At 42.8% G+C, this 17,756-nt stretch overlaps 1 protein-coding gene across 1 annotated transcript in view; it reads left to right on the top strand.

Annotated features, from left to right (window-relative positions):
• The window catches only part of LOC109291411 (sterile alpha motif domain-containing protein 9-like), an 18,380-nt gene extending 5,843 nt beyond the window's left edge, over positions 1–12,537 (top strand). Inside the window, exons 2-3 of the mRNA XM_019508426.1 lie at positions 1,797–1,872; positions 6,326–12,537. Of these exons, the coding sequence (XP_019363971.1) occupies positions 1,862–1,872; positions 6,326–11,141 (4,827 nt within the window). The 5' untranslated portion in view covers positions 1,797–1,861 and the 3' untranslated portion in view covers positions 11,142–12,537. The remainder of the gene's footprint in view (positions 1–1,796; positions 1,873–6,325) is intronic.
• Positions 12,538–17,756: the final 5,219 nt, after the last annotated feature.

The raw sequence follows: 17,756 nt of genomic DNA, 5'->3' as shown, positions 1-17,756 counted from the left end.
AGGCTTGATGCCTACCTGGCTGGAATCATTTGAGCCCAGTTTTTTTTCTCCTGCCCAGGCAGGGGGTCGGACTTGAAGATCTACAAGGTCCCTTCCGACCCTACTTCTATGATTCTATGATTCTATGATTACCTTCTGTAACAAGGTGACTGGCTCTGTGGATGCAGGAACATGGATGTAATACCTTGACTTTAGCAAGGCTTTTGATACAGCCTCCCACAATATTCTTGCAAGCAAGCTAAGGAAGTACAAGTTGGATGAATGAACAGTAAGGTAGATGAAAACTGGCTAGATTGCCTTGCTCAAAGAGTAGTAATCAGTGGCTCAATGTCTAGTTGTCTACAAGTATCAAGTGAGCTCTCCAGGGGTCAGTCATAGGGCTGGTTCTGTTCAATATCTTTATTAACACCCTGGAAGATGGGATGGAGTGCACCCTCTGCAAGTTTGCAGATAACGCCAAGTTTGGGGGAGTAGTTGATATTCCAAAAGGTAGGGCTAGGATTCAGAAAGACCTTGACAGATTGGAGGATTGGGCCAATAGAAATCTCAAGAGGTTCAGTAAGGAGAAGTGCAAAGGCCTACACTTAGGAGAGAACAATCCCACTGGTACAGGCTGGGGACCAACTGGCTAAGAAGCAGCTCTGCAGAAAAGGACTTGGAGGTTACAGTGGACAGTAAGCTGAATGTGAGACAAAGCGTGCCCTTGCTGCCAAGAAGGCTAATGGCATACTGTGCTGCATTAGTAAAAGCATTGCCAACAGATCAAGGGAAGTGATTCTTCCCCTCAATTATGTACTGGTGAAGCCAAACCTGAAATACTATGTCGTGTTTTGGGCACCCCAGTACAGAAAGGATGTGGACAAATTGGAGAGAGTCCAGCAGAGGGCAACGAAAGTGGTTAGGGGACTGGGGCCTTATGAGGAGAGGCTGAGAGAACTGGGCTTATTTAGTATGCAGAAGAGAAGACTGAAGAGGGATTCGATAGCAGCTTTCAACTACCTGAAGGGTAGTTTCATAGAGGATGGAGCTACACTATTCTCAGTGGTGGTAGATGACAGAACAAGGAGCAGTAGTCTCAGGATGCAGCAAGGAAAGTTTAGGTTAAATATTAGGAAGACCTTTCTCACTTGGAGGGTAGTAAAGCACTGGAACAGGTTTACCCAGAGAGGCTATGGAATCTCCAGACTTGGAGATTTTTAATACCCAGCTAGACAAAGCCTTGGTTGGGATGATACAGTTAGGGATAGTCCTGCTTTGAGCCAGGGGTTGAACTAAATGACTTCCCAAGCTCCCTTCCAACCCTAATTTTCTATGGTTCTGTGACTTCATGGCTCATTATCATCTATTGGATCTGTTCTGAACTCTTCATTCCACTAGTGTTCATGACCCTCTCTTCTTAATAATGGTCCTGATGTTCAACTTAACAAGTTAGCATTTCTTCTGTAATTCTGTCTGTTAGCTGGCCTGATAATGAAGCTCCTATTTCACAGCCCTGCAGATTGGTTTTTAACTCATTCCAATGAAGTTATGTTTTTTTTCTTGAAGCTTAAACTGAGTAATACATCCCTAAGCACCTAGTATATTACTAAAACTTCCAGTTTATTTTTAACTTCACAAAAACATGTGTTGCTTTATGTGATGATTCACCTCACCATGTGTATCCCCCTTTTCAAAATTCTAGGTCCACACATGCTCCCATTGTATACAACTATGGGTCTAAGTAGACAGTGGAAGCTTTAGGAAGCTATGCTGTTAGGAAAATTTAGATAACCTATTGTTTCTTTTTCTTTTTGCAGAATATAGGAGGTCTCTCCACTGAAAAAGGCTACAAAGAAATCACTACAATCAGAAGAATTCAGTCATGCCTAAAAGGTACACTGAACTGATAGGATAGCTCATATAGCAGTAATTGAACATAATTGCATAAAATAATTAATTTAATACAAATAAATCAAGATTTTTGAGCTACTAATGAATGAGAGAGAGCTGGGGTGGGCAATTGTTTTGGGTGGAGGGCCGCTTACCCAGTTTTGGCAAGCTGTTGAGGGCCACATGGGTAGCCCAACCCCTTGACAGGTGCCCCACTCCCTGGTCACCATTGTGGGACCAATGTCCCAGGGCCAGCATCATTGGGGCCCAGAAAGGGGCACAGGCTGGCAGAGGTCTGTGGAGCCAGGCTGGGCTGCACCAGCAGGGAGAGTGGGGGGAGCTGCCCTGGCTCCATAGAGCCGCTACCAGCCAGGACCCTGTACTCCTGCCGCCCTGCTCTGGGCCCTGCCGGAGCTGGCCCTGGGACACCGGTGTGGGCCCCATGATCCCACTGACTCCCACAATCGCTCACTCCCAGTGCCCTGCCCAGCCCTGCAGTACAGGCAGGGGGCAGTGCGCAGCCCTAACACCCTGCTTGCCAGCAGGGAAGGAGCTAGTGCTGAGCACAGAGAAAAAGTGGCTCCTTCCCTGCCCTGTGGCCAGCGCTCCCTGATGCAGCCACTCGCAGCCCGCACAGGGCTGTCTGAGCAGGCATAGACAGCCCCACATGGGCTGTGAGTGGCTACAGTGTGGAGCGCCAGTAATGGGACAGGCAAAGGGCTGCTTTTCCCCACACTCAGCACCAGCTTGTAACCCACCCCCACTGCCAACCTGGGCCCCGTGCCAGCTCTGCCCTTATCCATTGGGGCTGTGCCATGGTGGCAGCATCTGCTTGGTGTGGAGGAAAGCGGACCCCCACTTGCTGTGCTGGGCAGTGTTTGCCACCGCCGCCTCTGTGCCACCCAGCATGCAAGCTATGGGTGGGCGGCAGCAGCAAACCCTGCCCGGTGCAGCAAGTGGGGGGGGCCACTTTCCTCCATGCTGAGCAGCTGCTGCCACCACAGTGCAGCCCCAATGGGCAAGGCCAGAGCCAGTGCAGGGCCAAGGCTAGCAGCAGGGGCGGGTTACAAGCTGGTGCTGAGTGTGTGGAAAAGCAGCCCCTCCCACACCCTGTGGCTGATGCCCCGCACTGCAGCTGCTCACAGCCCACGTGGGGCTGCCTGTGCCTGCTCCGGACAGTCCTGTGCAGGCTGTGAGTGGCTGCAGCAGGGAGCACCGGCTACAGGGTGGGGGAGGGGCTGTTTTCCCCCACAATCAGCATCAGCTCCTTCCCTGCCCTTCCCCCCCTTACCTGAGTTTCCAGAGCCTGTGCAGCCACACGGTCCCAAGCTAGAAGCCCCTCCCTGGGGCTTCCAGTTTGGGGGGCAGGGCTGGGTGGGCCCTGGTGTTGTGGGAGCCCACTGGGGCTTCCCCTGGGTCCTACTGCCCCTGGCTCCTGTCATTTTTTACAGGAACCAAGGACAGATAAATATTAATTTTCTAAAATTTTTAGGGGCCCCACAGGCCAGATAGAATTGCCTCGTGGGCCAGATCTGGCCCACGGGCCATATTTTGCCCACCCCTGAGATAGAGTAAACTGAAAGAAGATATTTTATATACACAATAAGGGAGTGACTTTATTTACTTGTTCTTCTTTTTTCAAAGTCCACATTTACTTTACCTTGGACTATGTACTTCTGTGTGTGCTTCCTTGTTGGACACAGATCATTAGTTTTATCAAAAACTAATGCCCAAGCAGTCTTTAATCCAGACAGGAAATATAATAGTAAATCAACCCCTATCTTTTCCCTAGAGTTGTGCAGCTGATGCACAAATAGTACACACCTGATTATCTGCTCTGATGCAATATGGACACAAAACTTGTTTTACAACTATCACTAGTTCCATCTGTGGAGTCCAGGTTGGAAGGCACTTCTCAGGTCAACTTGCCTATTTTGCTGTCCAGTGCCATTACAATGCAGTTCTCTCTAACTCATCAATGATAAATAATTTCCTGTCTCCTGAAGCACAATACTTCTAATTTTAGAATGGCCACTACTGTGCAATCTCCTCAGCATAATCCACCAACAAAGACAATGGATTACAAGGCAAGGAAACAGTTTACTATTCAACAGGTAGAGCTGCTTACAGTTTACAGAGTTTATTTCAAAAGTTACTGACAATTAGGTACTAACGATTGTACTGACTTTCAATTTTTTAAAATGTTACCCTGAAAGTATCCCAGTCTCTTCACTACCACTCTAGTGAAGAGACACTATAGAAAAAGCAAGTTCTTCCTTTATCTTCAAATAACCAAAACATGATTTTTGCAGTACAGGCTTTCTTAAATTCCTTTCCCACCAACAATTCGACACCAAATTTTTTTGATAAAACTAATAAATCAGTGTCAGGTGGCCACAATTTTTGTTCATTATAAGCTATAGCCATATGTGAAACAGGAACATAAGAATAACTGATTTGCAATAATATTAAGGTCAGTATCTTAAAAACAGATAGAGGTAGATAGCCCTGTTTTTCTCAAGTCAGGCAAAGTGGCGTTTTAGGGCACCTATACACATGCTGAATGCCTTCTCCAATGCAAGCTAATTAACATGTGTCAGATCAGACTTGATTAATTAGCACACTCCAACTTTGGCATCATGCATATTTAGTATCCCTGCACTTCAAAATGGCAATGGGAGTGCTTTAAAGCTTTAGTTAAAGTGCCCCTGCCACCTCTTTGAAGTGCAGGACACTGAATATACAAGACACTGTGGGTGCTTTAATTAGAGAGGCTCCCAAAGCCACCATACTTAAAGCATTCCCTGCCCCACCCCCACTCCCACCCTAGAGCAGATATAAAGATGCCCTTAGAGACTAACTGGTTTGGAGAGAAATAAGCTTTTGTAGGCAACAGTAATTAAATAAGTAGGCTGTTGTCTTTGAAAACTTATGCCTCTCTGTTAGTTCAGCTAAACAATGTGAAAAGAGTAAGAAGAAGAGTCATGCACAGGACAGCATCTGCTTTTAAGGCAGAAGGCAGAGCAGGATAGCACCTTAAGGTGCATCCACATGAGTGCATGTATGTGATTTGTGATGCCACAGGCCCATTCCTGGTACCACAAACCGCACACTCCACACATGCAGGAGCTCACCAGAAAAAAAGAGGGATGGCGAACATGGTGGCAGCAACTGCCACCCAAAACTAGAGCCTGGCTGGCCAGAGCCATACTCCAGCTGCTGGCCATGCTCTGGACACCTGGATGACTGCTTCTGGAGCCCCAGGACTCCAAGTAAAGCTTCTGGGGGCTCCCAGGTGCTGGCCCCAAGCTCCTCTACCACACTTGGGACAACTTGCTGTGCACCAGAGCATGCATGCAGGGACATTCCCCAGGGACAACTAGCAGTGGCACAAATATGTGTCGCTGCTATTTGTCCCCAGAGAACACACATTCCTGCTCATGGGAATGTGCCCTGAGGCTAGGGACAGACATTCATAAAGCCGAAGCCTGAATTGATTCAATCTTTGCAGATTAGTCTAACCTGTCTAATTTAAACCAGTTTGCAACTACACAGACATTCGCTTTGGACTGAGGAAATTCAGGCACATGCCTGCAGTGGCTCAAGCTAGAAGCCAGGGGGTGTTAGAGCAGCCCTCCCTTCCCTTCCACACTACTGAGCTGAGGGTGGCCTTGACCAGGCCCTGGCAGGATGCTCTGATTAGGGAGGAGTGTAAACCCCCAACATGCCTGCACTGTCCCAGGCTTTTCCCCACTCACTGCTCAAGGGGCAGGAGTGTTGCCAGACCGTAGCCCTCATCTAGCACTCTGAGGCAAAGGGGACAGGGGTTGTGCAGTGCATGCATCCACTGGCGATGTGTAGGGGGTGCACAGTGTTGCCCCCCATGGAGTGCCGGCCGTGGAGTGGGACCACCAGCAAAAGTGGCTGCATTGCTTCTGGAAGTGGCCGCAGGACTTCTGCGGGATATACCCCCTCCCCCAAGTCAGCGTGATTGGCCATGGGGAACCCCCCAGTTGCTGACTGGTGTCAGGGAGGGCACGTGCCCCCCTGACTCGAGAGGCACCAGTCACCCATGCATGCCTCTCTTGATGATACTGAGATTTTCAGTCTCCCTCTCTCTGCTTCTTCATACTGTCTGCAAACCTGACAGACAAGGGAGCCAGCAGGGAGATGATTCAAATTAGACAGAAGAACAAAAAAATGGTAGTAGTGTCAGAGTGTTCTTGTCACCAGGACGTTCTAGGGAATATGCAAAGCACAAGGCTTTGGGGGGTTATTTTTGTGCCTGAAACTTGTCTGACATCTGTTTCAATTATACAATTGAGCCAATGAAAACCAAAACAGATAAACCCTGCTTCTCAAATATCAATAGTAAAGAGTCAAAAGGGATACTATTTAATTAATTTACTCTGATAAATCACAAGTTTGGTAATTTTACAATTTTTTTTCTTTAAAGAAAGAAGAAAAATCCAAATACTAAAGAAAGTAAACAACTGGATTTGTCTCAAAACATTGAGCAGTGGACAAAAGAGCAAGTAAACCAATGGATAGTTGAAGATCTGAAGATTGATCCAAAACACGGTGAAATCCTGCTTAATCAAGATGTGACAGGCTGTACCTTGAGGGCATTGACTAAACAAGCCCTTATAGATATGGGCATAACACACGGCCCAGCTCTGCAAATTATCTATGCTCTGGAACAAATGGGCATTCTCACTGAAGACCCAAGCCAGGCTAGTGGGCAACAAGATGCTAAAAAGCTCGTTGATGAGAAATATTTGATAGAAAAGAAAGATGAAAAAATTATGGAGAAAAACAGAAAGGGGGAATCAAAACCAGTTGATTCCAGTACAACACAGGAATGTAAGATATCTGAATTCACTAAGCCACTACAATCTGTGCTGGTAGATGGACCAGAGAACAAGTTGGTTGAAGCAGAGGGTAAAACAAAGAAATTATTGATTAGTAATCAGCCTCCAGCTGGACAGACTTGTCTGCCATATCCTTTTGATGAGTTTCATGCTAGTCATCGTTATATGCGGGGTCATATCCTTAGTGTTCCTGAAACTGGGCCACTGAATCTCATTGATCCTGCACATGAGTTTAAAAAGCTCAGAAACACAGAGAATGCAACAGAAGAAGATATTAAGCTGAAATTTACCATCGAAGTCTTTAGATTTGCTTCAGCCTGTATGAACTCCCGTACCAATGGCACTATTCATTTTGGAGTCCTGGACCGTCCACATGGGGAAATTATAGGAGTAGAAGTAAGAAGTAAAGATACATTTATTGACTATTTTAACCAAGCGATCAAAAAATACTTTGGTGAAAAATGCATCAGTGAAGCAAAAGCTTGTATTAGAGAACCTAGATTTGTAGAAGTATTATTGAAAAATAATACTCCATCTAATACATTTGTCATTGAAGTAGATGTAGTTCCAAGACACTCTATTTGTGGAGTAAAATATTTCCAGATTCAGCAATATCTTTTTAAGAAAAAGACTTGGGAGCCTGCTCTATTTGTAAGGGATGGAGCTTCTTCTAAAAACATCATTAAAAATCTAGCAGAATTTAAATCCAGCCTCCAGTCTTTAGCAGATGCTCGACAAACAGCAGAGAAAAAACATTCAGAAAAAACAAAAAAGAAACAGACTGAGGGTCTTAAGCTCCGTTGTCTTCTCACGGGTAACCAGGATTTGCTGGATAATTCCTATTATGACTGGTATATATTAGTAACCAACAAGTGCCATCCAAGTCAAACACAGCATTTGGAATTTTTGCAAGAGATAAAATGGTTTGCTGTGCTAGAGTTTGACTCTGAGTCAGTAATCAATGGTGTGGTCAAAACTTACAGAGAAAACCGAGCTGTAAACCTCCATTTTCCAAACCAGTATCAAATCAAAGGGAATTTGATTTCTGAAGTAATTGAAAAGCTGAATCTCTATCATCAACCCAGCTGGATTTTTTGCAATGGCAGGTCAGACTTGGCTGGTGAAAAATATCAGCCTTTAGAACCCAGTATGTGGCAACGAGAAATGGCTGCTGAAGTTAGGAAACTGATTTCATTTCTTTCACACAAAGACCTAATGCAAAGAGGGAAGTTTTTGATAGTGTTTCTTTTGTTGTCCACAGTGGAAGACCCAGCTGATCCTCTTATTGAAACATTTACTACATTTTATCAAGAGCTGAAAGGACTTGAAGACATGCTCTGCATTTGTATTGGAGCACAAACATACCAGAGATGGAAAGACCTTCTACAAGCCAGATTCATTGATGGAGAAGAACTTACAAAGAGATGTATTTCTAACTTAAATCTTGAAATGGTGAATGGTACTATCCTAAAATTAAAATCAGTGACACAGTCTTCTCGGAGATTTCTGCCTTCAGTTGGTTCATCTACCATTCTTTTGAAAAAAGGAGAAGACAGCATGACAGCACTGGAAATACTTTGTGAAAATGAATGCAAAGACACAGAGATAGAGAAGGATAAAGATCGATTTTCTAAATTTAAGAAGTCTCAAGAAGAGCACTTTTACCGGGGTGGTAAGGTGTCCTGGTGGAATTTTTACTTCTCCTCTGAAAACTATTCTTCACCTTTTATCAAAAGAGACAGTTATGAAAAACTTGAAGAACTGATTCAAGAAGATAATTCCTACTGTGTGCCAATATCTACAAAAATCATCAACCTTTATCACCATCCAGGCTGTGGTGGCACCACCTTAGCTATGCATGTCCTCTGGGAATTGAAGAAAAAATTCAGATGTGCCATTCTGAAAAACAAATCACTTCATTTTGCAGAAGTTGGGAAACAGTTGGCAAATTTAATCACCTATGGAGCAACCAACCAAGAAGATTACTTCCCAGTGTTACTTCTTGTAGATGATTTTGAAGAACAAGAAAATGTCTACCTTTTGCAAAATGAAATTCAGTCAGCTATAACAAACAATTGCATTAGATATGAAAACCCTCTAGTAATCATTCTAAACTGCATGAGATCTCAAAATCCTGAAGAAAGTTCAAAGAGCAATGGTAAGAATAGTATTGCTCTAAAACACCAGCTTTCTCCCAAAGAGCAAAGAGCTTTTGAAGACAAACTAAAAGAAATTGAAAAGGAACATCAGCACCCGGAAGATTTCTATTCATTTATGATTATGAAAAAAAATTTTGACAAAGCGTACATAGAGAATGTTGTCAGGAATACACTGAAAGGCTTGGACATTACAAGCAAACAAGCACAGCTTATTTCCTTCCTGGCACTATTAAACACTTACGTTACAGGGTCCACAATCTCAGTATCCCAATGTGAAGAATTCTTAGGAATTGCTGCTATTAAGACATTCTGGAGGCGGGAGAGTTTGGAAGACAAGATGGGAACTTGTTCCAATATTCTAATACAGGCTGAAGTGCAGGAATGTGGAAAGTACAAAGGCATGTATATCATTCATCCACTGATTGCTGATCACTGCCTAGAAGAATTGAAACTATCTTATAACTTATCTAGAAGTCAAATTACAATGCAGCTGCTGAGACAGGACTTATTTTACGAGTCTGGCATAGGAAGAGAAAAACTTCTACAAGATGTGCAAATCATGCTGATTACTAGACAACGTAAAGAACATGGAGATGATACAGACACACTGTTTTCCCCATTAATTGAAACCATACAGAAGGAAGAAAGGTGTACTGAGGTTGAAAATGTATTGAAGGAAGGATCTCTTAGATTCAGTCAAAATGCATTCATTTGTCAAGCCCTCGCAAGACACTTCTACATCAAAAAGAAAAATTTTGACGCTGCACTGAAGTGGGCCAAAAAAGCTAAAAAAAGAGCACCAAGTAATTCATATGTATCAGATACTTTAGGCCAGGTCTTTAAAAGTGAAATAATACACTGGGAGGAAGAAAATGGAAAGAGGACTATCATAACTGTTGAGGAGCTGGAATTTTTGCTAAACCTTGCAAAGCAAGCATCAGAGGCCTTTAAAGAATCCCAGCAACAAAGTGAAAATACAGACAATGAACAAGAAGGGCTGCAACATCTGAAGTCTAAAAGGAGGTATTACATGTATAATACAGCTGGTTATCTGGGGGAGATAGAAACTGGACTGTACACTATCAATATCATTAAGCGTACTCCTTTTTTCAATAAAAGGGATCCACTGACTAGAAAATATATGGCTCAGTATTTTTCAGGAAACCGTGATCTGCCAAAAGTAGTTAGTAACACAGATTATGAAAAGTTTCGGTTGGCCCTTGAACAATATACTGACTACTTAAGTAAACTGAAGTCAAATTTAAAAAGGGCATTTGACTTTTTTGCGGATTATTTTGTCTTTCTGAAACCAAGGAGTGCAGAAAAAGAAACTGTAGAGCTCAAGATACGCACGAAGGTTCGAGAAAGTTTCAAAAAATATATAAATATATTTTGTCTCACAGATCTGGAGCAGCTTCAAGACAAACAAATATGTGCAAAGCTCAGTTTGCCTCTGCAGTTAGAGAATTACAGAAGAAGCCTAGAGGCTTCCAAAGCAGACAAGTTTTCAGGACTTTTGGAATACCTTGGCAATCATGAACATGCTCAAAGAAAGATGGAAGATATAGTGCGTACATACACACTTTTGCTTGAGCATAGCTCTTCCTTAAGAGACAAACAGAATTTCATTTTGGCAAATGTTGTTCTCAACTGCATTAACCCTAATTCCACAATGATACATCCTGTTCAAGAGCTGAAAGAACAGCTTAGAAAACTTCTACAGCAAATAGGTCCAGATTATCACTTCTCACAACCTTATTTCCTTGCTACTTTATTGTTCTGGCCAGAAAATCAAAAGGTACTAGATGAGGATTCTACACAAATGGAAAAGTATATCACATCACTAAAGAAGGTTTTCAGAGGGCAGTTCTGGTCTATGCGTCATTGTAGACAACCAATAGCTCATTTCTACCTTGGGAAAAGTAAAGGTCTGAAAAGACTTGTTCACAAAGGAAAAATAGATCAGTGTTTCAGCAGCTGTAAACTACAGGATTTGTACTACCTGTGGCAGAGTGGAGCCATATGGAAAGAAGAGGCTGTCCAAAAGCTGCTCCTTCGTTTAAATGGTAAAACTGAAGATAATATTATCTATGTGGACTATGGCATTAATGAAAACATGAGGATACCAGTGCGACCTGCTTTCCTGGGTCAACTAAGAAGTGGCCAAAGCATCGAAAGAGTGTCATTTTACCTTGGATTCTCCATTGAAGGCCTCATAGCATATGACATAAATGTCATATGAGAGTCATTTAAAAAAAGATACAGGTAGATGCTTCATGTTCACAGCTGTAGGATCTCTTCAGATGCATAGTTTCCTTAACACTTCTGTGTTAACAGCTACAAATCAAAATATCTGCTTTCCCTATTATTCCCTTCCCTATCTATCCATCTTATTGGTACCAAATCCAAAATTCTCCACCTTTTCCTTTCCCAGTTGGTACATATGTAACACTGAGGAGTTACATATAGATGTTGCCATAAAAGTTTATATATAAACAATTTCTTATTCAAAATTATTTTTAAAATCATGGGCATTTTAAGGACTAATCTAACAATGCAACCTCAACCTAACTAATCACCTAAATAAGGTCTGTAGATTGGACTGTTGATTGAACCATTGGTTCTGCTAGTACCGTGACCCATCTCTGGTAATAACAGATAACAAAAACTTTAGAGAAAAATATAAAGAACCAAACAAAATTCATCTAATCAGCTGTATAATGCAGTAGCTTGAGATAATTGATCAGTTTACGCCCTGATCCTATTCCTATCAGTGTCATTGGCACAGGTCCCATCCACTTAAATGGTGTAGGATCAGACCTAGGTTACTTTAAGATCTGAAACTATATAACTAATATTATTATTACTTTACAGAATATTAGAAGGTGACATCCTGTAACATATTTCCTCAGTAATACTATAATTCTTGCTACATTGCTGCAAATATTGACATAGTCATTTCAATTTTCATAAAATAATTCAGACTATTTTTTAAAACTAGCCAGAATATTTCTCTTGGTGGCTTCCTAGTGCAATGACTATCACAAACGGATAGCATCTGACAAAATAGGTTATTGCCTATGAATGCGTGTGCCCCTCTGAACCAATTAGTCTGTAAGGTCTCAACCTGCCCTACCTCCTCTCTCCTGGACTTCAGACTAACTCATCTAACTACCTTTCTATCACCAACTTACTGTACATACAGAGTTAATTTTTTTGATGTTCTTTCATTTCCTCCAGTGCCTATGTAGTTTTGTAGTATGAAAGAGAAGAAAAAGAAATCTGATCAATGTTCACAATATATGATTATTTTTATAGTTAATCATTAGAATATCATAGTTAATTTACCAACAGCCAGAAGTCTTAACCAACCATATTCATTTTCAGCAAATAGTTTAAAATATGACTGTACTTCCCTTCCATTCCTTAATATTTGCAAATTCTTTCTATGCTCATAGATTCTTTTTTTAAATTCAGACTCACTGCATAGCTAGGTGACTCACCGCTATAATACAAGCTTTTGTGAATTAACAGTAATATACTTTTTTTTTTAAATCATGAAGCTTGCTATAAGACTATACTGTATTTTGAACTGCAAAAAATGATTAATAAAATATATGAAAAAGTTTCAGATTGCATATAGAGTGACACAGTGTTTATTTATATATGAATTTTAGTTGCACCAACTTTTCTTAAGGTTTCCCATCACTTACCTTTTTTTTAATATGTTCATAACTGTGCCCATCTTTAATTTGGGAGGCTTTATTTCTCCACAATATTTATCTACGTTAGCCTGATTTTTTTTTAACTTAAATCCAAAGCAGTTCTATTGTTTCCAAGTATGAAGCTGGGAAAAAGTTCAGTTTTACTCTTGTTAAAACATATTGATTATTTCTTTGAACAGCTCTAGTGTCCCATGCTTGTAGCTGGGCTTGAAATTTGGCTAGGGGGATGGGTATTGTTATGTCAGGGTAGCCTTTGCTGTCCACACAGAAACCCACTCTAATTTGACCAAGTTATAAGACTTTTGAAAACTGCACTCACAGACAATACAGATTATTTAGACTAAAGCAGCTAAAATCCTTGAAGATTCTCCCCATATTTCACCTGCAACTGCTATGATCCTTGCCAGACACTTGGAGTGAAAACAAAGAGAGTCTCTTGTGTGCGCTCAGTGCAATACTAGAGTAGAAAGGAGTCTGATTCAAATGGAGAAGGAAAAATAGTCAGAAATATAGGGAAGACAGGAAACAAGAAACCTTGCAGGGAATGAAAAGAAGAGATTAAACTAGGCTTTGGAGGCTGGCTTGAGGGTGGGAAAGGAGAGAGAAACTGGGATTGTAGTTTGAGATAGGACTGACATGGCAAGGAGATTGGGTCAGGTCCACTAACAACCACAATACCACAGAGTTAACAGCTGACCTGGCCAAGAGTCCTGCCAGCACTCACAACTGAACTTCTACATTCATAGATATGGTAATCCCAGATGCCTGTTTAGGGAAGTGGTTCTCAGCCTTTTTGGACTCAAGACACCCTGTATTGAGCTCAAGACACCCCTCCATAACTTTTGTGACTTGAGTGTTACCCAGTTTCCAAAGACTCATTTATACATTACAGTTCTTACTTCTTTGCAGAGGAGCTGGGCAGTAGAGGTGGGTGATCAGCCAGGCAGGGACACATCTGAGCCTGCACTTATTTCCTCACTCATCTCATCACACTTCATGGCACCCTGGAGTTGTTCCAGTGTTTTGTTCAGCTTCTGCAGTCACTCTGAAACTTCTGTTGTCCAGCTACTTACAAGGCGTCTCCAGATCCTGATTAGTTTCCTAACCCTAATTCATATTCTGGTTGTTTAACTCCAGCTCCACACCCTGGCACTGCCCACTGGGTAGCAATGCCCTCACACTAGTCATTATAAAATGAAACTAGGAACCTGTATGATGGACTCTTAGGAGACACACTTTGTGAGAAGACATAGTTTAGAAGGAAACTTGGAAGTAGCCAGGGAAAGAAGAAAGGAAGATGAAGAATTCTAGGAAGAAAGTGAGGAGTCACTTACACAGAGGAGAAGGAAAAATCTCCTCAGTGAGATGAGGAGCCTAAAAAGGGACTGAAATGACAAACCTCAGGGCATGGGACAGACATTCAAAAAGCCTGAGCCTGAAATTATTTAATTTTTGCAGGTTAGCCTAACTTGGCTTGGCTGAATTAGTTTGTAACCACAGACATCCCCTCTGGACTGAAGAAATGCAGGCATATGCCTACAGTGGCTCAGGCTACAAGCTGGGGGGCACTAGAGCAGCCCTCCCTTCCCTTCTATAGTGCTGAGCTGAGCTGGGGTGCAGCCTGGCCCTGGCAGGATGCTCTGATTAGAGAGGGGTTCCCCCCACACCCTCTCCCCAACTAGCTCAGCAGGGAGTTGATAACAGAGTTTATCAGCCCATTAAGAAAACAAAAACCTCTCTCATTAGTTCAAGTTCTTCTTAAACAGCTTTTTCCAAGGAAGTAATGAAGGCACATTACCAACTGAGCTGTTGATTAGCTCCAAAAAACCCTAAGCCGACACTGTCCTGTCTGCCTTGGTCCTGCCTGCCTTACACAGACACTGCTCAGCATTAGCTAACATACCACATGCTGGCCATGATCCATGCCATGGGAGAAGGGAGCAGGGAATCCATGATTAAGCAGGGAGTTGAGGGGCAGAGGAGGGAGGAGGCGCACCACAGGGAAGCCAGACAGACATTGCTGTGCCTGCAGTCTCTGCCAGAGTTCTGGCCAGGAAGCAGACAGGCAAGGCCAGTCCAGTTCACTGAAACAGACAGCCCTGCCCAGAGCTGCAAAGCATCTGAGATGCTGGAGGACTCTGGTTTAAATTAAATTAAACACTGCATAAACTGGTTTGACCCAAATCAGTTAAGTCTGATACTACATTCAACCAAGTTTATCTTAAACTGGTTTCAGCCATTTTCAAACTGATTTATGTGCACTGAACGTCTGTTCTGTTACAGGTTTCAACCAGTTTCTGATCCCTTAAACTGGTTTATGTGTAATGTCTGTCCCTAGCCCAGGAGTGGATGGTAGGAGTAGAATAAATATAAGGTCTTGTGGTTTTTCGCCAGTCCTGTTTAGACACCTGTCACAATCCCTGACCAATTTCATTTTGCCATATATTCACTTCAAAGGCTTTATAAGCCTCAGCAGAGTTCAGTGAGGCTAAATACAGACAGTAAAAAAGCCCAAGGCTGAATCAATTCAATCTTTGCAAGTTAGTCTAAGATGCATAGATTGAACTGACAAGCAAGTTGAACAGATATTCACTTTTGATTCCAGAAATGCAGCCACATGCCTGCAGTGGCTCAAGCCTCCCTGCTGGCTGAAGCAGACATCTTGGGCCAAGGCTAGCCTGTGGGGGTTAGAGTGGCAAAGCATCCTGGGATACTGGGGAACCATGAGTTAACTTGAATCTGGAGAGGATCTGGGCAGAAGTTCAATAAATTGATTTAACCTAATTCAGTTATGTCTGATACTACATCCATCCAGGTTTATCTTAAACCAGTTTTGGCCATTTTGAAAGCAGTTAGGGCTGTGTGAAATTTTGCCACGTTTCATTTCAACACTGTTTCAACTTGTTTCAAGCTCGATACAGTGACATTGAAATGACACAAAAGGCTTCAAAACAGCCTCAAAACGAAATGAGGGAAGTCAAAACATTTTGAAAGTTTTGAAACGTTTTGGGTTTTGAAGCTGGGCTTGCTTGCAGGGAAAAAGAAACTAAGGAGAGGAAGGGGGAAGTGGAAGGAAGGACTGCTCTGATATTGACTGTAGCTGGCCAGTGACTGTGATCCTATCCTGCGGTCCCTTCCAATCCCAGTGCTCTGAGGGAGGGACGGGGAAACAGCATAAAAAGCAGCATTGTTTGAACTGAGCTTTCTGCGCTGGGGTCAGTTACGGAGCTGTGTCTTCCAGCAACTCAGCAGCTCAGCAGCGTCAGAGAAAGGCTAGCACTTTCTACTTGCTAGCCTGTTCCTAGCAAACGGGATTCAATACCTGTTGCTTTCTATACCCTTTTATTTTATTATTATAATATTCATTTATTCCTTTCAATTTATTCCTCCCCCAAAATCCTCTTTTTGTTTTTGTTAGTCTATTTTGATTCTTTTCCCCCAGAAAAGAAATCTGTGCTTTTTCTCACCATGTGCATTCCATTCACTGTTCAGGGAAGCACAGCGTATATTACATATTATAATATAGAATTTATTCAGGGACACATACTGTATACATATATATATATTATTTATTACATGAATACAAAAATATATGCATACCTACATTACAGAAAATCAGATTACATTACAGAAGAACACAGATTTTCCAGCACACCAAAGCAAACACACTATGAAATACACCATGAAGCATGCTGGGAGGGCAGTTGGCAAGCCTTCAGGGAGGGGTAGAAGAGGGGGTAGAGGGAGAGCTGTAAGTTTCCCTCCCACCCAAACTGAGATGCAGCCTTTTTCTTACAACAAGCAGGCATGAAGCTTCCAGTTCTACAGGCAGCAAGGAGAGGGATCAGTGCCACTGCCTGAGTCTGCATCCCCTCCAAGAGCACCAGCTATGGCACCCTCCCCCCCACCATGACAACAAGCAGCACCAGCATGACAGTCTCCTCCACTCCCATTTCAATTCCCATGCTGAGCCTTCTAGTGCCAGAGGAAGAGCTGGAGCTGGAGCTGAGTGCCCTAGCAAGGGAAATTCTGAGGAAGGAGGGGGAATCATCTGAGTTTGTAGTCCACACACCTCAAGTTTCCCCTAGAGCCAGGTCTTCTTCCCCAGAAGACACTTTGGAGGAGGCTGAGGTAGAGGTTGTGGAGGCAAGTGGCTCAACTGAATCCACTCCTCCTGTTGCTGTGTCTCTGCCTGCTGAGAAGGGGGAAAAGGCAGCATCCACACATACACCCACACCCCAGAAGCGAGTGAGTAGTGTGGTCTGGGATCATTCTGAGCTGGCAGATGGTCCCATATAGGTTATCTACCTGCACTGCCAAGCCAAAACTAGCTGGGGCAAAGGAACAAAACACATGAGCACCACGGGGATGTTGATGCATCTAATATTTCTTAATTCAGCCCTTACGCACTTGTATTACAATATAGACTTATATTTTAATCTGGGGGTAAAATCAGTTTCTGACCCTGTATCACAATTTTCTCCTCTATGAGATTGACATGTGGGGGGCAAACACCTTAACACCTCCTCCTAGAACCCTAAAATAATTGGCTTTCCAGCTCATAAGCCTAAGACACCACTCTTTCTTTTTCAAGGCCTCTTCCAATGCTTGGCCTGACTCTGTCTGATTTTATCTCTAGCATCGAACACAGCCAACATCCAATCTGGCATCTCTCCTTACTGAACCCAGAGTACCTTTATACTTCTCTTTCCTATTCTTTAGATTTCCTTTGTCACAATTCTCTTTTTTTGTTCCATTCACCTTAGGCAGCTAAAACTATCACAGCCAAAAAGGTGTCCCAAGTACTTAGGAGAACCAACCCACCTCTGTTAGCCTGAAACTGAAAACTTTGGTCTAATGCTCATACTTTGCCATTTGCAAATCAGAAAACACTCCAAGAGCCACTCTAATTAAAGCACCCAGAGCATCTCATGTATTGGCATCCTTGCACTTCGAAGTGGCAGCAGGGGCACTTTATCTAAAGTTAATTAAACAAGCTTTACATAAAGCACCCCCACCTCCATTTTGAAAAATGCAGATTCTGATACACAAGACACAGGAGGCTGCTGGAACATGATAATTGCCACAGTGTAGCAGACTCAATTGAGAACTCCCGGCGCTCTGGTGAAGTG

This window comes from Gavialis gangeticus, unplaced genomic scaffold (genome assembly GCF_001723915.1).
Source record: "Gavialis gangeticus isolate Ggan-Ray unplaced genomic scaffold, GavGan_comp1, whole genome shotgun sequence".
In the NCBI taxonomy this organism is placed as follows: Eukaryota; Metazoa; Chordata; order Crocodylia; family Gavialidae; genus Gavialis; species Gavialis gangeticus.
The sequence above is the reverse complement of the archived record's forward strand: the minus strand, read 5'-3'. Positions and strand labels throughout refer to the sequence as shown.